Below are 27,850 nucleotides of genomic sequence, written 5' to 3'. Positions count from 1 at the left end.
GGTCCTTCCTGTCTCCCCCAGAGACACTGGACACACCGGGGCTGGGCTGAGGCGGTGGGCACACGATCAGGGCTCCCCTGCCCAGGGCCTGCTCTGCTGGACAGCCCTGGACGGTGACCTCTGATGTCGCTGAGGCATGGTCCTGGGCGCTATCTCCAGGGTCGCTGCCCCCGCCCCTCCCCTGCCATGCTAGGGACCCTGGACCCCTGAGGGCCACAGGCAGGAGCCGGAGTGTCTGGGCACCTGCAGTGCTCAGACCACACAGAGCGAGGGCTCCGAGGCTGCTGCCGGCCCTGTCACCGCTGGCTGTGGCCGCAGGCCGGTGTCCATCTCTGGGCTCCAGTGACCCCAGGGACTGGGCAAGTGGCCCTCAGAGGCTTCTATGCTGGACCCACCTGAGGCTTCCTTTGCTTCGTGGGTACGGGGCCCCCCAGAGACTGTGGACCTGAGACAGACCTGGCCGGCTCCCAGGCAGCAGCAGCTCCGGGCTGCTCCATCAGAAGAGACTTCCAGGAGACACCTAGCTCCGGCGCTCACCCGCCCAGCCTGGGCCACGCCAGCTGCCTCAGGGGACGCTGGAACCCTCTGCGGACAGGTCCTCAGCCTCCGCCCAGGGCTTTGGAGGCCGGGCCGGGGAATCTGCATCCCAAGCCCACCCACCCCACCCCTGGGACCCCACACACCCCTCCTGCAGACAGGGTCACAGCTGCACCGCCCAGCCTCCCCCCGCCCGCCAGCACCGCGCAGCAGAGGGAGGGGCAGCACCGGTGGATGAAGCCCCTTGAGTGGGCCCCGGGCCCCGCGCGCTCCTGCGTGGGTCTGACGCTGATTTGAGAAGTCCTGGCGGAACCTGCGGGCTTGGGCGACCACGTCCAGCCCCGTCCTGCACCCCGGGCGCACCGGGGCCCCGCGGTCAGGACCACCGGCCACCCCAGGGCTCCCCGCCCACCGGGCCCCGGGATGCGCTGGACACCTGGTCTCTGCTTCTCCAGCACGAGCGCGCGCGGAGATGCCCTGGAAACCCGCCCTCGGCCGCGCTGGCGGGGCGCGCACCCCTCCACCTCCCTCCGGCCCGCGGGGGGCGCGGGGGCGGCGGGCAGGGGCGCAGCGCGCCGGGGTCTCGGGCGCAGGACGGGGTCTCGGGCGCAGGACGCCCCTCGGCGCAGGGCGGGCTCGCCGGCCGCGGCTGGAGGGCGGGACGGCGGGCGGGAGCCGCGCCCCGGGAGGCCAGGCGCCCGCCATTGGCTGCGCGACCCCGGCCCGCCGCGGATTGGCCCTCGCCAGGCCTGAAAGGGCCCCGCGCGCCGGCCCCGCTGACCGACGACGGCGGACCTCGGGCGGCTCGCGAGCCCCAGCCCGCCCGCGCCATGGCCCGGCTGCTGCGCGCGCCCTGCCTCCTCCCGCTGCTGCTGGCCGGGCTCGCGCCGCTCTGCCGGGGCCAGGAGAAGTCCAAGGTGAGTGCCCGCAGCGTGCCGCAGGTGCCCTGCTCCCGGGAGAGGCGCCTCTGCCTAGCGCCCTCCTCAGGGGCAGCGCCCTGCTAGTGGGGACCCTCACCTGGGCGGCCCGCCCCACGTGGACCCGGTGCTTCCAGCTTTGGGGGCCAGAAGGATGAAGCAGAGAGGGGTGCTCCCCATGGCCACATCCACACGCAGCGGAGAGCTGTGCACCAGCCACACCAGGGGTCCCTGTCGAAACCCCTGCCCCTTCCTGGGCCTCAGTTTCCCCATCTGCAGGTGGTGATGGCTCAGAGGAGTGCGGGAGTTCAGAATCCGGGGCTGCTCTCCGCAGGCCTCCTGCTCCAGGCAGGCTCACCCCCACCGCCCACAGACCCGCGCTATCCCTCCGTGAAGAGTGGGTCACGGCTCAGGACGGGCAGGGTTCCCCCGAGACTTGGTCTGCCCCCAGCAGGGTGTGACCTTGGCTGGAAAGGGAGCGCAGGGACCAGGAACGGGCGGCCCGGGGAGTGCGTGTCCTGGCGCGAGCCAAGGGTGCTTGCCCCCGAGGGAGGCGAGGCCAGACCCAGCGGGTGTCCGGGCCCCACCCACACGCACGGGCTTACCTAGGCACAAGCCTGAGCTTCTGTTTCTGAAACCTCAGGTCTTTATTCTAAGATCTTCTGGGGCCAGGATTCTGCTTCCTGAATTGTGTCCAGGCCTCGGAGGCCCCTTCATGCCCAGCCCGGAGCCTCAGCCTGGCCGCCTGCAGACTCGGCTGTGCAGCCGCTTCCTCAAGTCTCCCCCGACCCAGCTCGGGAGCTCCTGGGGCAGGGGGGACAGGTGGCGGGAGGACGGGGTGGAGTCAGCCCTGTCCTCTTAGCTTGGGGGGCTGCAGGCGGGAGCAGGGAGTCCATGAGTCAGGGATGAGGTGTGATCTCGCGGGACACAGCCAGCCAGCTCGCCGGCGGACAGCCTGGCCACGCACACCACTGCTCCCAGAGCAGAGCGCCGGGTGTCACCCGGGTCTGGGAGTCAACCCCCACCTCACCCCGCTCTGGGTCGCCGAGGGGCAGTGGTGGGGGACAGGCTGGAACAGAGGTGACCACCTGGGGGAAGGGCCAGCGAACAAAGCCCCGGTCTCCCTGCCTGCCTGTCCCTGCCTTTGCCCGCACAAGGACTCCGCAGGGGAGCAGCGGCTGCTAACGTGCGTGGGAGCCTAGTAACCACTGGTCTCTAGGTGACCAAACCCGGTGGCACCGAGTCATGGAACCCAGGCTGGCGGCCAGGGCTGAAGGGCCCCGGGCAGCTCCAAACACAACCCCTGTGCCCATCACGTGGGCCGCCCTCTGACCCTGACCCCACGGCCCCGGCCATGCTGGCCCCAAGGAAAGCGTCCTTCCTCCCTTCCTACCAGTTGGGGGGCAGGGAAGACCCTTCCTGGTGACTTGGGACCCTCCAGCCTCTCCCAGCTCTGGCAGAAAAATCACTGTCCCACCCAATGGGGGTCCTTCAGAGAGACCCCCCGGGGCATCACCTCCTGGGGGGGGGCAGTCAGCCCTGGGGGCAGCTGGCTCCCTGCTGCCATTAGACCTGACACAGAGAGGGCCTTGCCTGGACCACGCAGCCTGCAGCCCCCTCCCCAGGCCCACCCCGCCCCCGCAGACTCCTGCTGCAGGAGCAGCCAGTGTGCGGACACCCTCTCGGCTTCTTCCCCAGAGGGGGTGGGGAGGGCAGTAGAGGGTGCAGGGAGGTCAGTGGACGGATGCGGGCCTCCGGGCCAGCTGGCCGCGTTTGGTGTTTGTTGTGCTGGGTGTTTGCCTCTGGAGGTGGATTTGACCCCACCCGGGGCCTCGGAGGCCCAGGGGCTGGAGAACGGCCAGTGCAGGCCGTAGGTACCCACAGCAGCCACTGGACTCGGGGTCATTGGGCTCCCGCCCACGCTGAGGGGAGTGAGGCCAAGCAGGCACATGGGGGGCCACAGCCTGCAGTGGCTCCAGACAGAGCCGCTTCCCCCCAGCCTGGGCCACACCGCTAGCCGCTGGCCGGTCTAGCCCCCCGTGGCGTGGTGGGGAACTCTCCCGGGGGGCCGGGGGGACATCTTCCCAGTGCAGCCCTCGCTCCGGGGCCAGCTCACACCCCAGCCGCTTGCGCCTCACCATGTCCTTGCAGTGTGGCCACAGGGACCCGGGGGGTCAAGCAGCAAGGACACCCTCGAGTTGCCCAGACCAGATGGGTGGGCAGCGCCCTCTCCCCTGAGACGCGGCCATCCAGGCCTCCCTGCTCAGCATTGCCGCCTTTCAGTCAATGCTCTTTCACCGTGGGGAAACTGAGGCTGTCCACCCAGGAGGAGGGTGCTGGGGCAGGACCGCTCCCCACGGGCACCCCTGTCTGGAGTTGGCTGGAGCAGCAGCGGGCAGAGGAGGGTGCCATCACCAGACGCACCCCCGGGGCTCCCCAACAGCGCCAGCTCCAGTCCCCCTCTGCAGCAGCAGATCCCTGGCCTCCCTGGCAGGCCTCCCTGATGCTGCCAGGTCTCGTGACCCCGCCCCCGCCTCCAGCCCGCTCAGGCCTGGCTCTTGCCAGCTGGCCTGGCTAGGCCCGTGCTGGTCAGGCCGGGGCGGGGCCCAGCCCCGCCGGGGGGGCACTGGGCCAGGGGCTCCCTGACCATGCCTGCCGTTGCAGACGGACTGCTACCCCAGCGTGAGCGGCACCATCTACGAGTTCGGGGCGCTCACCATCGGCGGGGAGGAGTACATCCCCTTCAAGCAGTACGCCGGCAAGTACGTGCTCTTCGTCAACGTGGCCAGCTACTGAGGCCTGACGAGCCAGTACGTCGGTAAGCAGCCCCTGCCCCTCAGCCCTCGGCTGCCAGCAAGGGGAGCCCGGCCACCAGCCCCAGCCCGCCCAGCCCTGCGCGCCCTCCCCAACCGGGAGGCCAGGCCTAGCCTCGGTGCCCTCAGTACATCCCGCAAGATCCCGCTCGCCCGCTGCCTCCCTGAGCTGCCGCCGCCCGGGCAGGGGGTGGAGGACATGGGGCCCGAGACAGGCAGGGGCAGCAGCAGGCGGAGGCCCCAGGTGCATGGACCTTGCAGGGGCAGGGGGAGGAGGGGGGCGTTGCTGACTGCAGAGGATCGTTCGCTCCCTGTGGGGTGCAGACCCACGCTCCCCGGCTGGCCCTGGCCCAGGTGCCAGCTGTTCTGGGGCGAGGGTCCATCCAGGCCGCCACGCTCTGCTCTCCCCGCCCAGAGCTGAATGCACTACAGGAAGAGCTCGAGCCCTTCGGCCTGGTGGTCCTGGGCTTCCCCTCCAACCAGTTTGGAAAGCAGGAGCCTGGCGAGAACTCGGAGATCCTCAACACCCTCAAGTGAGCGTCCAGGCCCTCCCCGCCTGGCTTCCCTGGCCCTGACCCACCTAGACAGACAGGAGCACGCCCAGCGAGTGGGGTGCAGGGCGGAGGGGCACAGAGCCAGGTCACCTAGAGGGCGCCCGGCTGGCAAGAGGCGGCCCCCGCGCGCCCCCCAAGCCTGCGCGCCCCCCGAGCCTGCCAGCTGCCGGGCAGTCAGTCCCGGCCCGGCCCGGCCCTGCGCGCTCACTCGGGGGGCCCACTGCAGGTATGTGCGGCCCGGGGGAGGCTTCGTTCCCAACTTCCAGCTCTTTGAGAAAGGGGACGTGAACGGGGAGAAGGAGCAGAAGTTCTACACGTTCCTGAAGGTGACCCCTCGGGCGGAACCGGGGCTCCCTGCGGGCGGGCGCGGCCCTGGAGGGGAGGAAGGCAGGGTAGGGAGGCGGCCGGCGTGGTGGACACCACTCTGCCCGCCCAGAACGCCTGCCCGCCCACCACGGAGGTCCTGGGCACGCCCGGCCGCCTCTTCTGGGAGCCCATGAAGACCCACGACATCCGCTGGAACTTCGAGAAGTTCCTGGTGGGCCCGGACGGCGTGCCCGTCATGCGCTGGTACCATCGCACCACCATCGGCGCCGTCAAGACCGACATCCTGGCCTTCATGCGGCGGCGCACGGCGCAGGAGCCCCCCGCGCAGTAGCGCCCCCGCGCCCCCTCCCCGCAGGCCCCGAGCCCCTCCCCGCCCGGCGGTGCTCCCCAGAGCAGCCGAGGCCAGCGCAGCAGGGCCACCCTGGGGGCGGCATCTCCATGAAGGAGAGGCCCGAAGCCCCCGTGGCGGGCCTCCCCAGAGCCTGTCTGAGGGCCCGGCCTTTGTGCATTCGGGCCGGCCCCGGCAGGGAAGCCCCCCCAGGACGCGCCCTCCCGCGCTGCCCTTGGCCCTGGACACCGCTCCCCCACCAGCCCAGTAAAGGCCTCGACAGCAGCTGTGCCCACGTGTCCTTCTTCGGGCGCCCCCGCGGGAGGAAGGTGCAGCTCGCGACTGGGGGGGCCCCTCTGCTTCTCTGTGACCTCTGTCTCCCCACAATGCCCCCGCGTGAGGGCTGAGGCAGGGCTGCACTGACAGCAGCTCGAGGAGGCCGGGGTCCACACACGGGGAGGCCCGGGGTCGGGGGCATGCCCACCGGGCACGGAAGGACCAGTCACAGCGCGGAACTCGACCTTGGCTTTATGACCAAGATGTGTGCAAACAGCTGCCCAGCGGACAGCGCCGTCTGGGCCTTGGGCACCTGGAGCCTCCAGCTGCTAGGCTGGGGGGGGGCCTGGCTGGTGTCCCTCACCCCTGGCTGTGGGTGCTACTGGGGTGCGGGCTGTGGGCGCGGGCAGGGCAGGCCTGTGCTCTCCGCCAGGAGGGCCGCTTCCCCCCGCTCTCAGGCAGGGTGGGCAGGGCGGGCAGGGGTCCTGACCTACAACCTAAAGCAGAAACTGACACACGGAACTCAGCAAACCCCGAGGGCCCGGAGCCCCCCGCCGCCGGGGGAAGCCTGGAAAGGAAGGCCCACACCCTCCTGAGACAGACGTACTGCAGCCGCCCCCGGCCTGTCCCCCCATGTGGCCTCTGGGGCCTTCAGCGGGGCTGTGGGCGCCGCGGCTCCCGGCTGTGAGGGGCTCAGGCAGGACAGGCTCTGGCCCCACGGAGCGCACGGCCCCAGCTCTCCGAAAGTCTGCGGTCAGCCGCTCTGCAGGGCGGAGGCGATGTGCTCTGGTCTCACTGGGGCCCCTCGCGGTCATTTTTGGTGGACTCTAAATAAACAGATGTCAGGACGTGAAGATGCAACATGCCCACCAAGAGCCGCCCTCGCCCCCTGGCCAGCCCTGCCAGGCCCCGCGAGGCGGGAGGCCCAGGACAAGGTCAGGCTCTTAAAAGGGCCCAAAGCCCGGCCCAGGAGTGGGAGCCTGGCCACCAGCTGCAGGTGCGAGGGCAGCTCCGCGGACACAGGGCAGCCCCACACAGAGCAGCGTCCAGGGCCTTCCAGGAAGAGCCTGGCTGACCAGCAGCCCCCAGCCCCAGCCCGTGCACCCTCGGAGGGCCCTGGCCTCAGTGGGCCTCCCTCCTGCCCCCATCCCCCGGCAAGTGCCCCAGACCCCATGGGCAGGGTGGCCTCTGCCCAGAGCAGCCCAGACAACCAAGGTGGTCAGGCCAGAGCCCTCTCAAGGCTGAGGCCCTTCGGCCGGATGGTGGGACCAGGCCTGGCCCTGTCCCCTCCTGCCCGCCCTGCTCTCGGCTCCTGCCCCCTGGCCAGCTCTCCAGCACCCAGCCTGGACCCCCCCCCAGGCCCCTGCACGCTCATTTCTCGGCACCCCCTTCCTCAGAAGTATGAGGCCCGGCGCCTGGCACGGGCAGGCTCCTCTGCCCGCTCCTGCAGGTTGAAAGGCCCGCAAGACAGGTTTGAGCGGCCCGTGACAGCCGCTCGCCTGCTGCACGGCTCCAGCGTGGGGCCACCAAGATGCCGGGCCTGGGGAAGCGGGGTGGCGCCAGCGCTCACCCACACCCCTCACCCCTCCCAACACCACTTTGGAAAGCCCAGGTCAGAGGGCAGTGACCTCCGGGCAGCCCTGCAGACCCTGCCAGGGCCTGGCCTCACCTGGCTCCACAGGCCTGGCCACAGGTTGGTCCGGCAGTGGGGAGGCCGGGTGGCGCGGCCCCACATACGGGGTCCTCCAGGCGTACTCCGGCTGCGGGGAGACCAGGGCCGCTGTCAGTGATGTGACCGGCGCGGGCCGGCCCCCGTGCGGGATGGCGCACCCTTCACGGGAGGAGGCCGAGGCGTGGGGGCGAGGAGCCTGGGCGGGGAGCCCCGGGAGCCCAGCCGGCATCCAGGCCGGGCCCAGCGTGGCTCTCCTCCCCGTGCTGCCCGCGGTGTTTGAGATGAGCTGTGAGAAGCAGGGAGGCACCACCCTTGCCCAGGGGCGTGAAGTCCCGGGGCCGGCAGGTGTAGAGACGGGACAGGAGACAGCAGCTGTGTGGAGGGGCAGCACGGACAGGCGCGGGGAAGGCAGAGGCGGCATGCGAAGGTGCACAAGGCGCCGCCCAGCCCCGCCTGGCTGGGAGGGCGGGCCCGACTGGCCTCCTGTCCAACAGCCAGGGCTGCCCAGGGTCCTGCCAGAGAGCAGGCCAGAGCGGCCCTGGACACTGTCCCCACGGCCCAGTCTGTTCTGGACGGGCCAGGATGCAGCGCTGGCCCCTCACAGACTGCCCCCCGGGCGGCACTGGGTGGCCATGAGTGCTGGGCCGGCAGGTAGGGGCTCACCAGGTGGAAGAGGTGCGAGCCAGGGAGCGGGGGCAGGTGCTCCACGGCCATCGGGGGCGGCGGGTAGCGGATCTGGGACCAGTCGTCGAAGCCGTGGGGCGGCGCCATGGCGGCCACGGGCGGGTAGGGGTAGGCCCCGCACAGGTGCTCCAGGCGGGGCTCCCCGTGGTAGCGGTCTGCAGCGGCCTGCAGGGAAGGCGGCTGTCGGACTCTGGCCTGCACAGTGAGCAGGCGGGGGCGGGAGGGTGGGACACAGGACACCAGCGCTGGCGGCGGCTGTGCCCGGAGCACGTGCCCTGCAGAGGACCTGGGCGCTCTGCCTGGCGCTGGCCGCTGCAGCCTGGCGGTGCTCCCTCACCCCGTGGGCCCGCAGCGGGCGGGCAGGGCGGCTCACCTGGGCCCTCACCTTGCTTTTCCTCCTCTGCTGTCTGAGAGCTTCCTGTGCCTTCTCCTCATCCTTGAACGCTTTCAGCTGAGGGAGGAGGGAGGAGGTGTTGGACCAGGGGCCCCTGCTGGCGGGTCCCAGGGCTCAGCGGCCAAGGTTCCTGGTGATGGGGCCACTTGGCGGAGGCCTGGCCGCTGGGGAAGGGGGCAGGGCAGGGCTGGCCCCCACACGCCGGCCCTGGGCAGGGGGACGCCGCGCCGCACCTGGGCGCTGGACAGGCTGAGCTGGGCCTGCAGCTTCTCCACCTGCTTCCTCAAGTCCTCCTTCTCCTCGTTCATGCGCTCCCGGTCACTGCGCTCCCGCTGGAAGTCCTCCTCGAAGATCTTCACCTGGGGGTGGGGGGCAGCTCTGAGAGGGGTCCGGACGCCGGGTGTGGGCGGCAGGGAACCCCGCGCCTCCAGCCTCACCCCCGCTGCAGACAGACTTTCTAGCCCCTCTGGCCAACACCCAGGCTCCGGCGTCTGTTTGAACTAAGGCTCCCCGGCTAACAAGCAAAGGCAGGTGACCGCTCAGCCGCCCAGGCCGCCAACTGCTGAGGCCAGGCCCCAGGACGGGGGTGGGCCTCTGAGCCGTGCTCCCAGCAGAGGACCCACATAGCTGCCCAGCTGGGGTGGAGGGATGCAGTCGGGCAGCTGCCAGCTCAGACGCCTCAGGAGCCAGCCCGCTTCCGTCCCGGGACCCCAGGAGCTGGGTTTCACGCTTGTGTGTCTTTGGCTCCCTCCCAGGGCTACCCAGGACTTCTGACAGCAGCGCAGACTCGGGGTCCCGGCCAGGCGGGCGACTTTGGGTTTATGGCCACCAGAAGTCAGGACTCTCGCTCAGGACAGAAACCTCCCTTTCAAATACACTTGTTGAAGGCAGCATCCGAAAAGCGAAAAGTTCACGTCAGAGACCCGGGGCCCATGGCTGCAGGGCAGCGCAGGGGAGTGGGGGCTACTGCTGGGAGGAGCCTGGAAGAGCGAGGGCCCTCCGGGCCTGGGCGCTCCACCCCGGGGGGCCGCTCACCTGCTGCTTCAGCAGTTCATTCTGGGTGAGCAGCTCCTGCTTCCTCAGGCTGCCAGCTCCCTCGGGGCTCCCGAAGGCTGTGGGTGGGGACGGCTGGGGGGCCTGGATGCTGAGTGCTTCCTCCAGGGCCTGCAGTGGGGAGAGGGCGGGAGCCCATCAGCAGGGCCTGGGAGCCAGGCCCACGGTGATGACCCTGATGATGACCATGTCCCAGGGAATGCGTGCAGCCCTCAGGAGCATGCACAGGCTGTGAGGAGGCCACCACCACCCCACTCTAGACCTCAGGGGCAGCAGCGGGCTGTCCGCAGCAGGGCGGGGCAGAGCAGCTGGGCGCAGCAGCAGGCCCCACCAGCTCTTTCCAACTGAGACTGCACTTAGTTTCACTTAGTGCTACACCTTTCCAGTTCTATAAAGAGGCTGGAACATCACAAATAAAATTTTGAAAGTGAAAAGAGCACAATAGCTGTGCCGCAGGCTCAGGAGACCCGTCCCCGGTGCCCGAGGCTGCCCCTCCTGCCCTGTTCACACAGGACAGGCTCCCTGCGCCCCCCAGGCACTGGCCCTGCCCTGTCCCAGCCAGAGCAGCAGGAGGCACGACGTTCTGGTCTCTGCATCCCGTAACCCATGAAGGACAGCTTGCTTGCTCTGCGAGCAGGGCTCCAGGGGCCAGGAGGTCATCAGCCCAGGACTCCACGGAAAGGGTGCTCCACCAGCAGGGCTGGCTCGCCCGGCGGGCAGCGTCAGAAGGGAGAAGGGACATCCCAGGCCTCTCCTCCCCAGCCCTCCTGTGGGCTCGCCCCTGCCATAGAGCAAGGTCAGGACGTTGGGACCAGGTCCAGAGAGCAAACCCAGGCCCCCGGGGAGTTAAGAGCAGCTGGGGTCGGCCTGGAGACAGCCACCAGCCCCAGCCTGGCCCAAGGCCCAGAGATGGCCCACAGCGGAAGGTCTGTGCTGTCCCCCAACCCCACTTCTCAAGGGTGCGGTCCCCGGGGCTGCGCTCTTTCGGCTCCAGTGAAAATTCCTTAGCGCAAGGGGAGCCTGGGGCCGGGGGCGCGCACCTGCCCGGCAGGCAGGCAGGCACGAGCACAGCATCCCCCACCAGGAGACAGGGCAGGTCAGGAGTGAGTGGGCAGGGCCCGAGGTGGGCGGGCCCGGCTTGAGGGAGGGGGGCAGCCGGCGGGGGCGGGGCTTGGGTGTCCCAGGGAAGCAGGGCGCCCCCCACCACCCGCACCCTCCCACCAGCTCAACAAGCTGAAGGTTAGGACAAGGGGAGCCGGGTCTGCACTGACCCCAGGGAGGAGGAGGGGGCACGGAGGGCACCCACTAGGACACCCACCTTGTTGAGCCGCTGGATCTCCCTGTCCTGGTACTCCCGCTGCCGGGCAAGGGGGCTCAGCTGGTCCTGCAGGTACCTGATCTTCTGGCGCAGCTCCTTGGCCTCCACGGTCAGCTGCTCCTTGTCAGTCTGCAGGGCACAAGGAGGGTGAGCGGAGCTTGTCCCCTCTCCCCACCCGTCACCCACGATGTCCACGGGCACCCTGCGAGGCCCTGGGGTCAGGTGTCCTGTCCACTGAGGTGGAAGGCCCCGTGGGTGGACACCAGCTGCCCGACAGCCAGCTGGCCTGGCGCAGTCTGCGCCTGTTGGGGGGGGCTCGTAGCACGAGACGCCGTGGCTTCGGGGGCACACAGGCGCCAGGGCTGTCTTGTCTGTGACTCTCCAGCAGAGAAGTCAGTTCCCACTGCCTTGCACAGGGTCCCCTGTGTCCTTCCCAGTGATAAAGCACTGAGAACCCCTAAAAGACCCGCCACGGGACAGCCTGCGCCCAGGGCAGGGGAGACACCGAGAGCAATGAAGGTGGTACGGGCAGAAAGTGTCTCCACGTGAGGACAGTATTGCACGGATAGAAGAAAGTTCTCCCAGCTGGGGAGGGACCTGGACGGCTGACGCAGGACAGATGCCTGTAGGAGGGAGCCGGGCCCCTCTGTGCCGCAGCCCAGGCTTCTGCCGCAGCCCGATGGACTCGCCAAGACAAAAACGCAGCTCCAGACCGATCTGGAGTGGCAGCTGCTCCAGACCCCGACCCCCAGGGGCCTCGGCAGGACCAGCCACCCCTCAGAGGACTGAAGCTGGCCCCTCTCTCCGGTCCCCGAGCCACCTGGACACACACCTGCATGCTGGCTCCTGTGAGTGGGGGTCAGCACCTCTGCCCACGGGCGCAGGACTGGGTGCTCAGCCTGACCCTCCCGGCCCGGTACCCAGGAGAACCCCGTCCCAGGATGGTCCCGCAGAGGAGGCCACTGGGCTCCAGCCTCCCCTTAAGCAGCTAGCTCTTCTCTGCATGTGTTCAACCAGGGGCCACGCAGCACCTGTCCCTCAAGCAGCCCCCTGAGGGTGCCCAGACTTTAACTGAACAAGAGGCTCTGCGTGATAACAGAGCGCACGGAGCAAGAGCCCGTCCAGCTTTCTCCATGTTTGGATGGGAGATGGCACGGCGGGGCGGGGGAGCTCCTGTCTTTGGCTGGCAACCCCACGCCGGACCCCATGCAGGGCCCACACGGAGCCCAGCCAGCAGCCCCAGCCAGGCAGCGGAGCGGGAGGGACAGCTGGGGTCCCGGTCTCGGCCCCGCACTCACCTCCTCCATCTCGATCTTGGACTTGGCCAGGAGCAGCTTGCGGTCAAAGTCACGCTGCCTCAGCTCGCGCTCGGCCTCCAGCTCGGTCACCTGCTTCTGCAGCTCCGCCAGCTTCTGCCGCAGCTCCGTGATCTGCCGGGAAGAGGGAGGGCACGTGGGGCGGTGGACGCCAGGCCGGGGCTTGGAGGGCCACCCGGGAGGAGCCGGCCCATGCGCAGCCGGTCCTGGGGGCCCAGCCTCACCTTCTGCTCGTACTGCTGCTTCATGGAGCGGAAGTGCTGGTCCCACTGCTTGTTCACCTCCAGCAGCTGCGGGGGACACGGGTCAGCGGAGAGAGCCGAGGCCCCGAAGGCCTCCTCCCCACGGCTTCTCCTCGGCAACATGCCGGCCCCCTGCCCTGCCCGAGCCCCGAGCCAGCGAGCCAAGGCCCAGACAGAGCGGCAGGGCCCAGGGGGTGCGGGGCAGCTGCCCCACATCCTCAGGAGGAAGCCCTGGCCACGGAACGGAGTGGATGGTATCACGGCCGGCCAGCCGGCCAGCCTTTCAGATATGCTGGGAGGGGCTCGGGACCCCAGGGTCTGAGGGGCCCCCATGTGGGGGCGCCTCCCCTGTGCTGACAGTCCACAGAGCCAGACAGGTCCCCGTGCCCAGCCACACCTCTCCACCACCCGGGGTAACCTCAGGGCCTCCTAACCCTCCGACAACGCTAGGCTGTGCCCCAAGGCCCGCCCCCCAGCATGAGCCCCGGGCAGGCGGCTGACTGGGACACAGAGCTGGCGAGGAGGCCCCGCCCCAGGCAGAGGGTCCAGCGGCCACCGCGCCTACAGAGCCCTGGCTGGCCAGGGGCCCCGGCCTCTACCCACCTCAGAGCGCTGCTGCTCCAGCAGCTTCACCTTCTTCTCGGCTGCGCCCACCGACCCCCTCTCGGGGGCCTTCACCGCAGTCACAGTGGCCTGCAGAGGACACGCCCCTTCAGCAAGTCCATCGGGCTGGCTGCCCCCTCGCCCCACGCCGCCCCTGTCCCGGCGCCAACTTGTGCCCCCACGCCAGCCGACCCCTCCAGCTGCAAGGCCAGAGCTGTTCACATTTGCGCAGGGTTTACCCCACAAGTGTGTTTAGAAAACTGGGCTGAGAAAGGGAGGGTGAGGCTGGGGGAGGGAGGGGGCCGCTGCGGAAGGGCCTTCCCTGCCCTGAGCCTGGGGCCACGGCAGCGGGCCAGAGACCCAGCGGGGCCAGGGGGGCTCCTTGAATGCAGGGGCCGCCATAGGGGGCGAGCCAGGGGCAGGGGAGCCTTGAGCGTCTCCCCCACACCTGGCTCCTGACATCAGGGGACAGAGCCTGCCTGCCTATTCCTGTGACCCTTCCACATGGGTCAGGGAGCAAAGTCTGGCCCTGGGGCAGGGGTGGGGGCACCTGGGAGGAGGTCCAGACAGATCCCCCACACAGCAAGAGGGAACAGAGCGGTTAGGCTAATCACCACCATTACCTGGGTGTGCGCAGGCAGGAGCCCTGCCGCAGTCATCAACCCCATTACAGGGGGGATGTGGGCAGGGCCAGGCTCAGTGCTGAGGCAGGGGAGAGGGCAGGGCAGGGCTGCGGGGGGGCGCGGGGGGAGGGCTGGCAGGAGGGGCCCCTCCAGGCACAGCCAGGGCTCAGCTCTGGGAGCAGCCTGGAGGGCTGGGGCATATTTGGAAATGTGCAGCGGTGGAGCTGAGGGGTCACAGCGCCTGCCCTGACCGTGGTCCCCAGGGCTGAGGCAGGACAGGGGATAGGACGCCAGGCCCCCCCGCACCAGCATCTCGGGGCAGCTGGCGGGCAGGAACCCCACATACCCGAGGCCCCCGCACACACCTGCTGCTGTCTGGCTGCGCCGGGCTGCCCGGAGGGGCCCTCCCCGCCGCTGCCCGTCAGCAATTTCTTCAGCTCCACGTTCTCCTCCCTGCGCAGGGCAGACCAGCATCACGGTGGTTTCGGTCAGCGGCCGGGCCTCAGGCCCAGCACCATGGCCGTGCTGCTGAGGGCCGGCGAGCAGGGCCCCGCCACCCGAGGCCCCCGGCAGTTTGACCAGGCAGTGCCCCGTGGGTGTCTGTCCAGGGGCCTCAGGGCCTGGGGGCCCCCGCTGAGTGCAGGCTGGCAAAAGAGCCTCCCCAGGCCCCTGCAGAGGGGCGCAGCCACCCTGGGGCTGAGCACCACCCTGCGTCCAGGGGAGGGCCCCGCGCCGGGGCTCCGGGGCTGCTCCCTGCTGCTCGTCCCAGCCTTTCCTTGCAACCCTTTTAAATCACAAGTGACACAGGTGACGGTGCCTCTCGACGAGTCGCAGGCCGGTGCCCGGGCTGTGTCAGCGCGCGGAAGACACATGAGAGCCGCTCGCGCAGGGAGCCCAGGAGGGCCGTCCCCTCACAGCATGTCCGCACCCCTCCTCCGGCCGGCCGTGGGCACAGGGCCCGCGTCACACAGCTGTGGGACCACCTGCCTGCCCGGGGCTGCATCACTGTCTCCAGGCTCCAGACTCCGCGGGCGGACCAGACCCAGGCTCATGCCCGGGGGTGCCTGGAAGCGCAGACTCCACAGCCTGGCCTCGACAGTCGGACCCTCAGAGACCCCGACTCACACTCAGGCCCAGGAGAGGGGCTCGCAGGCCCCAGGAGGATGGCAGGACGATGGTGACCGGGCAACACGTCCAGCTCTCCCACCACCACCCTGACCCCGTGGGAGGCCGCCCACAAGGACGGGGCATGCCCAGGTTCTGACACAGCTCCAGGATGCTGGAGGCCCAGCTCTCTGGGGCAGGAAAGGGTCAGGGGGCACGGCCAGGGCCCCAGAGAGAAGGCCGAGGGCAGCATCAAAGCCTCAGCACCTCCGTCCCACCCAGAGCAAGGAGCCAGACCCCTCCCGCCCGCCTCGCCGCCCTTACCTCAGCCTCTCGGCAGCCTGGTCCCGCTGCTCCAGGCCCTTGTCCAGCTTGGCCTTCAGGGCCTCATTCTCCTCCCGGAGCTGCTCACACAGGGTCTGCAGGCGGGGTGCTGGGGTGAGGTGAGGTGCACGACCCCAGATGTGGGGGGAAGGGGCAGGCCGCGGCCCAGGCCCCAGGCCAAGCCCAGGCCCTCTGGTCACCCTGCTCCAGGAGCCAGCCACGGGGACGCTGACCAAGGGCTTCTGGCCCTACAATGTCAGCGGCTCGGTCCCCCAAGTCACAGTCTCCGTCCCCCCACCCCCAAGTCAGAGTCTCCACCCCCCCAAGTCAGTCTCCATCCCCCAAGTCAGAGGCTCGGTGCCCTCCTCCCCTCCCCATCTCTGCTGATTCCTGTCTCTGCTTCACAGCTTGGCTTAGAAGTCACCTCCTCCGAGGAGCCCTCTGAGGAGGTGACAGTGACAGGCATCGTGACAGTGACAGGCAGAGAGCAGCTGGGCCGGCGTGTCTGAGCGTCCACCCCACAAGCCTGCGAGCCACGGAGCACTGGGACCCGGGCCTGGCCACAGCCCGCTCGGCCGCCGGCCAGCCAGGGGAGAGGTGGCGTCCACGGCACCCTGCCCCGCGTCACTCAGCGAAGGGACACTCGGCCTCCTGAGGCTAGGGCTGCCATGTCCATAGGATGCGGCCGGCCCTCCGCCCAGTCCCGGAGGAGCAGGGGCATAGGCTGGCCGCCTACCAACCCAAGGCTTGTTGTTCCGGGAGATTCCAGTGTTCCACAGCCCGGCCCCGCCCGCTGACTAACACTGGCACCTGGGGCTGGACCTGCAGGAATCGGGTAGGGAAGGACAGACGCCGCACGAGAGCCCCCTGAGTCCAGAGTCATCGTGGCCCGGAAATGTGAGTGGGCTGAAGCAAGAGCCGGGGTGGACGCGGGGCAGGCCTGGGACGTCCAGGCCAGGCCACTAGGGAGCGGGCGAGCCCCGGGGGACCACTGCAGGGGCCCCTGCAGCCTCTGGGCACGTGTGCCCTGGCCCGAGCAGTGTGGAGGGCACGGAGATCCTGCACCAGCTGGCGACGTGCCTCACACCCCCTGTGCCGGCAGCCAGCCAGGAGCGGGGCTCAGACAGAAACAAACCGGCTGAGGAAAAACAGTGGGGGTGCAGGACCCCTCCTAGGAGTCCCGGTGTGGACCCCGATTCACAGCCCAGCCATTGAGTCTCGCAAGTCCCCCCCACAGTTACCAGAGCCCCTTGTAAGCGCCGCTGACATGGAGCGGGCCTCCGCTGTCCTCCTGCCCCCAGCCCTCAGGCAGTGACCCCTGTGGCCTCGCCCTTCAAGGCCCTGCATTCAGCAGAGGTGCCCCCTCCCCGAGTGCTCTGCCCCCCCTCTGCTCATGCCAGACCTCCAGCCTGGACGTCCTCCCGCCCCCGACCCACAGGACCCTGCCCAGGAGGCCCCAGGACCCCACCACAGAACCTGGGAGGAGGGCCCCCCGCAGGCCTCGGACCTCATCCCAGGAGCCACGAGCTCAGTGGCCACCAGCTCAGCGGTCACCAGCTAACAGTGGCCTCAGAGCCCAGGCGACCACGAGCATCCTGGAAGCTTGCGCAAGCCCTTTCCAGCTCCCACACTCTAGACTATTCTGAGCTTCGAACCCTCACGTTGGCCTGAGTTACTGAGGTGGACAGTGAGGGACAGAGAGGGCAAGTGCTTGTCCAAGGTCACACAAGTGTGACCACGGAGCCGAGGGCCCTGGCCTCCAGCCGCTGGCCAAGCGGCTTGGTCCCCCCAGGGGCTTGGGGAGGGAACCCCTCACCCACGGTGCTGGTCAAGACCCCCGGCTCGGGGGCAGGACAGAGGAGGCCAGTGCAGAGACTGCCCCCCAGCTGGAGACTCTGGCCAGAGTGCACCAGGGGGGCTCTGCACCCCGAGCAGGGGATGACCGGCGGGTCCACCCAGGGCGGGTCCACCCAGGGCGGGTCCACCCAGGGCCAGCACACAGAGGGCGGCCTTTGCCCTCCCCCAAAGGCAGGGCTGCTCGGCCGGCCCCGCCCCGCCCAGGGCTGCCCCACCCGGCATTTCCCAATGTCCTTCCCCTTCCAGGTCCCTTCCCACAACTTCCTTGCCCAGAGCGCCGCCCTGACTGGCAGCCAAGGCAGCCCCCAGCAGGCCCGGAGCTGGGGCAGGGAGGACGCCCCCCCGCCGCCGGCCTCACCTGCAGCACGGAGGTGCGCTGCTCGTTCTTGTGCACCTTGGAGGCCAGCCGGTTGAACTCGAGCGCCATGCGGCCCAGGTGGGTGAAGAGCTGGCTGCGGTCGGGCTCCTCGGCGCACTCGCTCAGCGAGGACCCCAGGCGCTGCAGGTGCAGTCGCAGGTCACTGTGCCCCCGGGGTGGGGTGCCCGGCGCCTGTGGGGACCACAGGCTCGTGACTTGGGCGCCCGGCCCAGCTCGCCCGGGACACCCCACAGCGACCAGGCTCCGGCCTGGGCTGACGCTCAGGCAGGCCCGGGCACTATGGCTGGCTGCTCCTAGCTGGAGGCTCCCGGCCCTCAGGTCCCTCCCGCTGGACACTCCTGGGCACAGTCAGGCCACCCCCCGAGGGACAGGCCCTCCGGCTCAGGGGTCCTGACCAGGCCCCCATGTAGACCCCACGGGCTTCCACGTCCAGCACGTGTCATCCAGGGAACCGTCCAAGTGTCCAGCAGCTTGCAAGAGGTTCCCAGCTCCAACACGGGCAAAGCAGCCTGCTCAAGATGCCAGTGTGGGCTGGGAGCAGGGAAGCGGCCCCTCCGGCTTCAGTCATGTCCAGGCCGGGCCAGTCCCCCCCAAGGGGAGGGGCTAGCTAAGCCCATGGGCAGCAGGCCTGCCTCTGCCTCTGGCCAGGGGCCGCACACCTGGCCCGAGGGGCCTCCTGGGCCTCAGGTTCAGCTGAGCATCCTCCAGGCCTGCCCGCCTCCCCGCACACCTGTGGCAGCACAGCCGCTGGCGCCACGGGTGCAGGCTGGGAAGCCAAGAACTAGGGCAGGGAATGGGCACGGCCCTGGGGTTCAGGGGGGGCAGTGGGCCCCCCCGCCCGTCCTCAGGACCTGCCACCAGCACTGCGCTCTGTAAGCCCCACCGGCAGCCGCCCACACCTGCGCGGGCACCCATGCTGGGCAGAGGGGCCGCGGCGGCCAGGAGGGCGTGTCTGCGGGACGGCAGTGCTGGTCCAGGGTCAGAGCGAAGCACTTTCTCAGTGGGGGGGACGGAGCCCGGGACAGACCCAGACGGGCCGCACCAGGCCGCTCTCCAGGCCGAGGAGCGGCCCGGGGTGGGAGCCGTGCAGGGGGCCTGTGCCCGAGGGCCAGGACTGGCCGGCACACAGTGGCCTGCCCAGGCCTGGTTCACCCCAAGCCCAGACTCAGTGGCGGGTGGGGCCCTCACGTCTGGGCCACAGGAGCCAGAATCTCAGAGGGGGAGCGGGGAGGGGCGGGTGGACTCGAGGGCTCCCAGAGAACATCCCAGAATTCCCAGCGGCTCCCAGCAGGCCGTAGTGGGCAGGAGACCCGCAGGGGCGAGGAGGGGCGGAGGTGCTGGGACACCCCAGAGCTGGAGGGCTGCGGGGGGTGGATGTGTGGGTGTGAGCGGGTGAATTAGTACAAGCGTGAGGATGGGGGTGGGAGGCCCGAGGACGGGGTGTCTGGGGCCGGGGACCTAGGGGTCGGGGTGGGCCGGGGGCTGGGCCCTGGGGGTGGGGCGCTCCTGACCTCCCTGACCGGCCGGGCCCGCGCTGAGTCAGGGCAGCCATGGGCCTGAGCAGGCCGGGGCTGGGGAATGCCGGGTGCACACGTGGCCAGGCTGGGGTGAGGTGGGGAAGCCACCAGCGGGGATTTGCATACGTGAGCGAGAAGCGGCCCCTGCCACTGTCCCTGGGCGTCCCCGGTGGCTCCGGGTCCCAAGGCGGCTGAGCCTGGAGGTCAGGACGCCAGGGACCACGGTCCACTCACCGGCGTGTTCCCGGGGGGGCCACTGCTCTCGGGTGGGGAAGCTTGCTCCTCCGTGGGGACCACTTCGAACTCAGAGGAGGTGGCCTGAAGGGGAGGGGCGTCAGGAGCAGCCAGGAAGTGGCCTCCCCCTTCTCGGGGCCCACAGCTGAGATGGGCCCGGCCCCGCTCTCCCTGGGCCTCCCACCAGCACCTCCCTGACGGCGCAGAGGCCGGCTGGACCCAGGCCCTGCTCTGCCCCCTCTGTGCTGCCGGCCCAGCCACCTCAACAGACGCCACTTACGCTGGACGGTGGTTTGGGGACCGGCTCTGGCTGGACGCCGGCGGGCGCGGGCTTGGCAGCAGGTGCCGGGACAGCAGTGTCCTTTCCTGGAAGTCAAGGAAGTGCAGTGGGGGGCGCTGCTGGACATGGCCGGGTCCGAGCACGGCCCGGACCCAGACCAACACGCCTGCCACTCGTCCACCCTCCAGGCGCGCCCAGGCCACGTGGGAAGCTGCTGCCCGGCCCCTGAGGCTCAGACCCTGGCCGGCTTGGACCCCGACCAGCGACCCCCACCGGCCACATGGGACCTCAGTACGCATGCCGGCCAGGCTCGGCAGCCGGCCACCTGGCTCTGAGCCACACCCAGCAGGCTAACAGGCCCGTCCAGTCCCCCGGCCTTGGCGAGGGAGGGGCCAGGCCTGAGCGCGGCCCTTCCGAGGCCCAGCTGCCATTCTGGCATGTAAACAGGCAGCTGGGCCCACGCCACACTTGCTGCCACCACTGGGGCCAGCCCAACAGCCTGGCCACTGACGGACAGGCCGCCGGGAGCTCCTTCGGCGCAGGGGGACAGTCTGCGTCTGAGAAGCGAGGGAGACAGGCTTCCGGAATGGGCAGGACAGTGCTGGGCCTCAGAGGGGGACAGGGGAGCAGAGGGCGCCCCCTCCCGTACCTGGGAGCTCGGCCAGCTGGTCGAAGGAGGACAAGGAGGACGAGGGTGGCGAGAGCAGCTCGCTGTCCTTGACCAGCTCCTCCGCCTTCTGCCGCAGCCTGGACGCTTCCACCTGGGACTCCCCCAGAAGCTCCCCTGGGGACAAGGGGACAGAAGGGGCGAAGGGTCAGTGGACGCGCTGGTTCTGTCCGTGCTGGGCCCACATGTTGCTTCTGCCTCCTCTGACGCACTAGGCCCGGGGTTTCACCCCAACGCCTCCCCGCGGGAGCTGCGGAGACACAGGGCACCGCCCACACCCGATACAGCCCAGAGCAGGGGGAGGCTCTGAAATCAGGGGGCCAGGGGTGGACAGAACCTGGAGCAGACCCTGGGCACCCTCTTTCTGTCCCTCCAGGCCACACCAGCCCATGGTCCCCAAAGAGCTAGGGGTTCACTCAGGCCTCCTGCCTTGGCTCAGAGGTGCCCCAGTCAGGGGAGGCCCTGGGTAGGAGCAGCCGCCAGTCGGGACACCCTCCTGGCCCCCCTGCCACCCCAGGAAGGCTCTACCAGGGAGAACGGTGGAGCTCGCCCCACCTAGAGGAGAGGCAGCAGCAAAGAGGGTGAGGGGCCTGGGCGGGGAGGGGTGGGCCAGGAGCATGGGGGTTGGCGGGCGGGGGATCCAGGAGCGTGGGGGCGGGGGAGCGGGCCTCACCTAGCATCTTGATGCCTTGCATCTTCTCCTTCAGTCTGGAATTCTCCTCCACCAGGCGCTCAAAGGCAGCGGACGCCTCTCCCGGAGGTGCGCTGCCCCCGGGGTCGTAGATCCGGTACGGTCCTCTCCCCTCCATGAATGGGCCTCAGCCCCTGCTGTGCCCGCCCAGCTGTGAGGACAACGGTGGTGTCAGGGTGCTGGCGTGGCAGCCGACATCCCGAACGAGCCCCCAGCACCAGGACAGACCTCGGCATGCAGGCAGGCCGGCCAGGGGACAGCAGGGCAGGACAGTCACCTCCTTTCACCGGGACACCCTACCTCTATTAATGCAACCCCAGAATGGCACCAGCTTCCTTTACAACCTAGCACAGGGGACAGCAATGCAGGTGGTATCAAGGCCTCACGTTCCCGGGCTGCCCAGGAGGGCCAGCGCCAGTGGCCTGTCTGCTCTGCCACCCGTGAGCCCCCAACGCCAGGAAGGTGAGCTAGGATGGGAACACCAGTGAACACGGGCCAGACCCGCAGAGGGCCCAGTGGGGAGCCCCTGTGGGGGGCAGCCCCTTCCTCACTAAGGAGGGAAATGAAAGTCACACGCCAGTCAGAGATCTTTAAAGTGAAGTGCTGGTGCCCGGTGGACAGGGGGCACCTCGCTGACCATCACGCACACAGCCCACCCCCTACATCCCGCACAGCGCCCTTCGCCCGCAGGCCTCCGCTTGGCCAGCCTGGCCCTTCCGGGGCCCACACGCACATGAGCTTTCCAGCAAAGCGCCGCCTACACGCGCCTTGGCGCCACCTCTTCAGCTTTATCTGCTGGTGAATTCAGAGCCCTGGGCCTGCGCCTCAGGGGCAAACTTGCCCCTGCCAGTGCAGCTCATGTGGAGGGCACCACGCTGGCCTCTGGTGGCACTGCCCCGCCCTGCAGCAGCAGCCAGGGGTCCCCCCTGCGGCCCCAACCCTGATAGTGGGCCAAGACCCACACAGGAGCTGGACACACAGGCACCTGCCCTGACCTGCAAAGCCAGGACCCCGCACCAGCACCAGCCATCGCTGGGCCTCAGTGACTGGACTCCCTGGACAGGCAGAGACACCCGAAGGAGCACCGTGGCCAGGGCGCACCAATGGCCACCTGGGGCACCTACGGCCGCCCTGTCTGCAGCTGTGAGGATGCTTTTACTGTGTCCACCTGCCACAGGCACAGGCTCCTGGAGCGCTGGACTGCACCGCCCTGCTCACCTGAACATCGGCGGAGCAGGCTGCCAGGCCTCACTGCCCCTACCCAGAGCCTGGCCCTGCCTCCAAAGGGCCACGTGCCACAGCCCAGGCCCAGCAGGACCCAGCACACCCAGGATCCAGGGAAAAGCGAAGTATAGGTGAGAACGCATGATGGGGAACATGTGTGCAGGCGCAGGACACGCCACCTGGACAGTGCCTGGGGACGGGGCTTGGCGCCAACACCTAGAGATGACACAGGCAGAGAAGCAGGCCTCGGTGGCCAGCCTCTGGACAAGCTGCCCGGGTCAGTCCGCTGCACTGGAGGGAGCCATGCGGGGAGTCCCAGGGCTCAGCCGGACACCACCGGCCCTCAGGGGCTGAGCAGCACCTGCCCTGCCCCCCCTCCATCAGCCGCTCCCTCTCTCCTGTGCCTCCTCCACGCCCAGACGCCGGGCACACGTGGCCCCAGGGTCAGCCAGGGCCAAAGGGCAGCAGGCCCAGCCCTCCAAAGGGAGACCTCGGGTCCCGCCGTGCCCTGACCCCAGCGCCCCTGCAGCCCTGTCACACCCACCACCCCACGGGGAGCGTGGCAGTGCCTAGGTTCCCCCCTTCACCAAATGGGGTTGAAAGGGGCCTCGCTTCCTGGTTTCTCCGATGGAAACGCGGAGGACCAGCCAGCGTCCAGCTGCTCTGGGCGCCAGGCCACAGGAGGCGGGGGCGGGGCGGGCCCCCCAACAGGCCACGGCCCCCGTCCCCACAGCCGAGGCCTGGGAACCGCCTGAGTGAGGGACCCCCAGGCAGCCGGGAGGGCGAGCAGCACCAGCGCGGACCAGCCTGCAGGCCGGAGGCCGGAGCAAGCTGAGGACACGCAGGGCCCCCAGGCGCTCACCACCAACATGTGTGGGCTTGGGGCTGCCGTCCAGAGCAGGGTCCAGGCTGAGCGCAGAGGGCGGGCACTTCAGGAGGGGGGAGGAGCCACTGGGAGGACTTCAGGTACCGAAAGGGGGTGTTCCTCCATTGGGGGGCCCAGGGTCGCAGGGGACGCGCCTTTGTGCTTTCTCAGGGTTGGGACTACTGTCCTCCCAGGGGTCAGGACGGGGAGGGTCGCTTGCAGAACCCTGAGAGCAGGTGTGGCGGCCTGGGCCCCCAGACCCGAAGAAGGTGGTCAGCGCGAGGGCCAGGGGCCAGGACCGCCTCCAGTGGGGACGGGGCCAGCCAAGGTCCTGACTCCCTGGCCACCCCCTGCGCCCTGAAGACACCTGCTCTGCCCCTGACGGTGACTCCGGTGACACAACGCCACGCCACCCTCGCACCCACATCAGACATGCGGGCACTGGGCCACATTCACACTGGACACACACGTGGGCACCTACACACCCAGACACAAATACATGTAAGGCACACTGGACACAGCCACTCTGCACACAAGCGCACAGGACACCCTCAGGCCTCGCACACACCCTCCCGGCCAGCAGCGGGCAGGGCCCGAGCTGACCCACGACCCCACCCTGAGCTCCTGAGTCACACACCCCAGAGCTCCTGCAGCGCCCGCCGGAGGCCACGAAGGGACCCTGTGCCCAGGCCCGAGAAGCAGCAGCCAGAGCACGCGCCGGGAGGGGGAGTCTGACGGGCACCCCCGCGGGGACCAGGGCGGCAGGCGCACTGCCCAGCTGTGCCCTCTGCCCAGCAGAGGCCTCCCACCTCCTCCTCAGGCAGCCCGCTGAACTCCAGAGCGGCTCCAGCACAGCCCTGGCCATCCCGCCCGCCCTGCCCGCTCCCCGCGCACGAGCCTGGGGCGCAGGGCCTGGTCCACGGCCGGCCGCTGCCCGGATGCCGCCATTCCTGGGCCCGGCACAACAGGCGCGGCGCTCCGGGCAGGACGCGCAGCGGGGACCGGAGCCAGGGCCACTCAGCCGGGCGCGGTCGGGGCGGCCCTCGGAGGCCGACAGGCAAGGAGGACCCGCGGGGCAGGCCGGCCACCGGGCAGCCTCAGGAGACCGGGCCCGGCCGGCGGCGCGCGGGCATCGGCGGGCATCGGCGGGCATCAGTGCCCCAGTCACGGCCGCTGGGCTCGGGCCTCGAACCCTCAGCTTCGCGGGCCTGCAGGGCCCGGCCGGGCTGGGCGCCCCGAGCGCGAGACCCGTGTGTCCACGCGGCCCCTCAGCGGGACGCGGGCGGCGGCGCTTCGGCCTCCCCGGTTCCGCCGGGTCTCGCCCAGGCGCCGCGGGCTCCTGCGGGCAGCGGGGCGCCCAGACCGGTCCCGGAGGGCGGGCGGCAGGGGCGCGGGGGTGGCGGGGGGCGCGGGGCAGGGCCGCGGGCTGGCCCCCCGCGGGGTCTCTGCGGGCGGGGCGCGGAGCCGGGGCCAGGGAGCGCGGCGGGCTCGGCTCCGGGGCCACGGCCGGGCGCGCCCCGGGGCCTGGAGATGAGCAAGCGCCGGTCGGAGCCCGCGCCCCGGGAAGTGAAAGCGGCGGCCGGAACCCCGTCCCGGCAGGGGCGGGCCGCGGGCGCCACCTCGCCGGGAAGTCCCCCCAAACCGCGGCCCCCGACCCGCGGCCCGCGGGGCGCCGGCCCGCTCCTGGCTCTGGGCCGTGCGGCCGGCGCCCCCGCAGCGCGGTCAGCCAGGAGGTGCCGGCCGGCGCCCCCCGGACACGCGGGGGGGACCCCCAGCCCGGACGCGCGGCCCCCGCGGGCGCTCGCACCCCGCGCCGCACCCCGACCGCGCGCCTCGCCGGCGGCCCCCGCACAGCCCCGGGGGGGCGCGGCAGGCCAGGCCCGGGCGGGCGGGGGTGACAGTCAGCTGGGGGCGCGCCCGGCCGCGGCGCTCGCGCTTGTTTTGCTCCTCGGCGCCGCCCTCGCCCGCGCAGCCCCGCCCGCGCCCCGCGCCCCGCCCCCCGCCCCCCGCCCCGCGCCCCCCGCCCGCGCAGGGCGCCGGACCCCAGGCTGGGCACCGGCACCCCGCGGGGACCCCCGCGCCCCGGGCCCGCCCCGAGCCCAGGGGCCTGGGCAGTCGCCGGGCCCGGCCCCCCGGCCCCCCGGCCCCCCGGCCCCCGCGCCCCCCCGGCCCCCACCGGCCCCCGCGGCCCGCGCTCACCTGGGGGCCGCGCGCGCCCGCCCCGCGCCCCGCAGTCGGCGCTGCGCTCGGGCCGCCGCGCCCCGCTCCGGCTCCGGTTCGGCTCGGCTCCGACCCGCGCTCGGGCCCCGCTCCGGGCCGGGACGAGGAAGTGCCGGGGCCGCCCCACCGGGAAAGTCCCCGCGATCGACGGGCCGCCCGCCCAATGGCGCCGCCGGGCCCGGGGGCGGGGCGCGGGGCGGGGTCCGGGGCGCGGGGCGGGGCGCGGGGCGGGGCGCGGGGCGGGGCGAGGGGCGGGGGGCGGGGGCGGGGGCGGGGGCGGGGCGCGGGGCGGGGGGCGGGGGGCGGGGGGCGGGGGGGGGCCTCGCCGGGACCCGCCCCAGAGCCGGGGCGCCGCCGGGGAGCGGCCGGGGAGGCCCGCGGCGCCCGGGTCCGCACAGCCCCCCGGGGGCCGCGCGCCCGCCCTGGAGGAGCCGCAGGGGCGCCCCGGGCCCCCAGGGGCGCGCGGGCTTCGCGCCGGGGACGGGTCTTCTTTTTAAGGCGTCGTTTCGTTCAAGGGGGGCAGGTTCTCATCCCAGAAGGCGGGCGAGCAGGACCCCGCTCTGGAACAAGGGGCACGTTTGCTCCCACCCCGCCTGCTGAAAACGGGGTCCTGGACAGCCCCGCGCTCAGGATGGGCAGGTCCTGCTTTACAGAAGGTGGGGCTCTGCCGCCCCCACACCCCACCCTGTCAGGGCTGGGGTGACCCCCTGGGGTGCGTTCAGCTACTTCCAGGGTGCCATTAAACTCGCAGAAATTGGGAATTCTGCCTCACTTAATTCGGGAAGTAAGTGCGAGGACATCCTGGTTGGGGGGCAGTGGGGGCTGGGGGGCCGCCCCAAGGCAGGGCACATGTTCTCGGCACCCGGCACCCCGGCCGGCCTTCTCCCTGCTCCATGGAGCCTTCCCTGTCCCATCTTCCAGCAGCTTCTCTTCCTAATCCCAGCCCCACCCCCCTCCAAATGCTGAGTTTAGGGTTTCAGGGTTCTATCAGATGTCTGGGGGTCCTGTGGGAGCCAGGCGGGAAGCCGAGGGGTGGGGGGCGCGAGCTGTCTCTGGCCCAAGTCCTACTTAGAGTGGTTTTTCTTGGTAACAGTTGCTGACCCTTGAACAGCATGAAGGCGGGGGACACTGACCCCCTCCCCACGGTCAAAACTCTCCATATGATTTAAAACCCCCCAGACTTAACGACAGTGACCAGCCCTCGGGTCCCAGGCGGTGGGTTTCAGACCCCGGGTGGCTCACGCGCCGGAGAAGCAGCCACGGCCGCGGCTGGGGCCCGGGGCGCAGAGCCGGTCAGCAAAGCCCAGACCATGCGGGCCGGGCTGGGGCCCAGTGTGGCAGCTGCCCAGCCCGCCGGCCCCGCGTCTCTGCGGGCTCGGGCCACCCTCAGGGCCACGGCTCACGGCCCACGCGGGCAGGGTCAGCCAGGCCAGTGCAGGAAGGGGGTCCTCGGCCAGGCCCGGTGGTACTGGCCCCTTCCCTGCAGGCGCCACCGCCCCACGGGGTCTGCTCACGGCCCACAGGGCAGCCCTGCAAGCACCGGCTCCAAATGGGGCTCCACCCTGCTCACCGACCACGCCGGGCGCCCACACCAGGGGCGTTCATACAGGGGTCACACCCGGGGGTGCTCATGCGGGCTCTCTCTGAAGACACTGCACGCACCCACGGGTCATGAGCATCAACGCAATGATGCAGGGAGAGCCCGGGCTGAGCGCACAGCAGCACGCAGAAACGGCCACAGGCCCAGCCCCCCGCACGCCCGGCCCCCCAGGTCTCAGAGCCCTCAACAGCGCGGCACTGACCCCTCCAGGCCCCTCTCCCCCATCCAGCTGCCTGTCCTCTGAGGCTGCTCAGGCACCTGGGGAGAGGAGGGGCCTGTGACCTGCCCCCCGCTGCAGGTCAGGAACCAAGCCGGCGCCTTCACCCTCCTGGAAGTGGCCCGAGCCCCCGGCCAGCCCCGGCCAGCCCCCCGGGCGGCAGACAGCGGGAGGAGGGTTTCCTAATGCTGGAAAGTCCTGTGGGCCCTGAGCGCCCTCCCCCTCCCTCGGCACCCCGCCTCACCCTCCTGCGCCTCTGCCTCGCCCGGGAAGTCCTGGGACAGGACCACTCGACTCCCTGCTCCCCCAGGGACTTCCCTGGAGAGCTCTGACCACCGTGGAAAAGCTGGACACTGTGAACAAAGCCGAGGCTCCCCCGAGCACAGCCCAAGCCCACTTCCATGGGAGGCGACCCAGAAGGTCAGTGCCTGGGAGCCAGTGCTGGGCCCCCAGGCACCCCTGGGCTCCAGCCCCCGGGGCCAGGCAGGCAGCCGGGGAGCCCACTCGCTCCCAGGGTCACTCAGTCCCCCACAGCCCACCCACCTCAGGAGCAACAACAGCTCACACCTTCACGTGAGGACACATCCACACGCACAGACACGCACAGACACGAGACACACTCACACGCAGCAGACTCACACGGGCACCCACGGCCGCGCACACGGGCAAGACTCCACCTCAGACGCGTGCCCCAGCCCCCGCCCCGCCCGGCACCAACACCGTGACTCCCCCCACACGACCACATTCACCCCGTAACACGGCTTCCTTTCTCGGGGGAAGGGTAAGACAAAAATAGACCTTTTTTCCTTCCCTTTGGAAAAATCAGCGTCAAACAGAAGACAGGCTGAGAAGCAGGACGGCCAGGGGGCTGGATGAGGAACGGGGCAGGAGGGGTGCCCAGTGTCCACCCGTCCACCCTGCGGGGGAGGGAATGGGCCCGGGGGGCAGCCTCCTGGGGTCCCGGGGTCCTGCCTGCTCCCCCCGCCCCTGCACTTACCTGGGGCAGCGTAGGGC

The 27,850-nt window shown here is 70.5% G+C and overlaps 2 protein-coding genes across 7 annotated transcripts; one reads left to right on the top strand and one right to left on the bottom strand.

Annotated features, from left to right (window-relative positions):
• The first annotated feature begins 1,367 nt into the window (after window positions 1-1,367).
• On the top strand, window positions 1,368-5,786 carry GPX3 (glutathione peroxidase 3). The gene is made up of 5 exons (XM_037498754.2): window positions 1,368-1,454; window positions 4,119-4,272; window positions 4,683-4,800; window positions 5,048-5,147; window positions 5,258-5,786. The coding sequence occupies exons 1-5, from the start codon at window positions 1,368-1,370 to the stop codon at window positions 5,477-5,479; spliced, it is 681 nt and encodes a 226-aa protein (XP_037354651.1). The 3' UTR covers window positions 5,480-5,786.
• Window positions 5,713-27,850, bottom strand: TNIP1 (TNFAIP3 interacting protein 1). 6 transcript variants are annotated; one of them, XM_054691152.1, is made up of 18 exons: window positions 27,834-27,850; window positions 20,693-20,861; window positions 20,002-20,136; window positions 19,353-19,438; window positions 19,073-19,156; window positions 17,301-17,492; window positions 15,086-15,180; window positions 14,023-14,110; window positions 13,035-13,124; window positions 12,414-12,479; window positions 12,172-12,303; window positions 10,874-11,002; window positions 9,538-9,666; window positions 8,736-8,861; window positions 8,482-8,559; window positions 8,088-8,273; window positions 7,422-7,512; window positions 5,713-6,579 (listed from the first exon to the last, which is right to left on the bottom strand). In XM_054691152.1, exons 2-18 carry the CDS (start codon window positions 20,826-20,828, stop codon window positions 6,545-6,547), a joined length of 1,878 nt encoding a protein of 625 aa, XP_054547127.1. In that variant the 5' UTR covers window positions 20,829-20,861; window positions 27,834-27,850; the 3' UTR covers window positions 5,713-6,544. The 6 variants fall into 6 exon arrangements, with proteins under 6 accessions (XP_054547127.1, XP_037354647.1, XP_037354646.1 ...); XM_037498750.2 differs by lacking the exon at window positions 27,834-27,850 and adding an exon at window positions 20,939-22,625; XM_037498749.2 differs by lacking the exon at window positions 27,834-27,850 and having other exon boundaries at window positions 20,693-22,625.

Source organism: Talpa occidentalis, unplaced genomic scaffold (genome assembly GCF_014898055.3).
Source record: "Talpa occidentalis isolate TD23 unplaced genomic scaffold, MPIMG_talOcc4v2.1 talOcc4.9, whole genome shotgun sequence".
NCBI classification, from domain to species: Eukaryota; Metazoa; Chordata; class Mammalia; order Eulipotyphla; family Talpidae; genus Talpa; species Talpa occidentalis.
The sequence above is the reverse complement of the archived record's forward strand: the minus strand, read 5'-3'. Positions and strand labels throughout refer to the sequence as shown.

Bases quoted from the DNA above. Each gene is read 5' to 3' on its own strand.
- TNIP1 (XM_054691152.1), bottom strand. From the start codon at position 20,828: ATGGAGGGGAGAGGACCGTACCGGATCTACGACCCCGGGGGCAGCGCA. The intron at 19,157-19,352 runs GTAAGTGGCGTC...CCTCCCCTTCAG, and splicing joins TCCCCAAACCACCGTCCAGC to GCCACCTCCTCTGAGTTCGA. The intron at 17,493-19,072 runs GTGAGTGGACCG...TGGTCCCCACAG, and splicing joins GCCCCCCCGGGAACACGCCG to GCGCCGGGCACCCCACCCCG.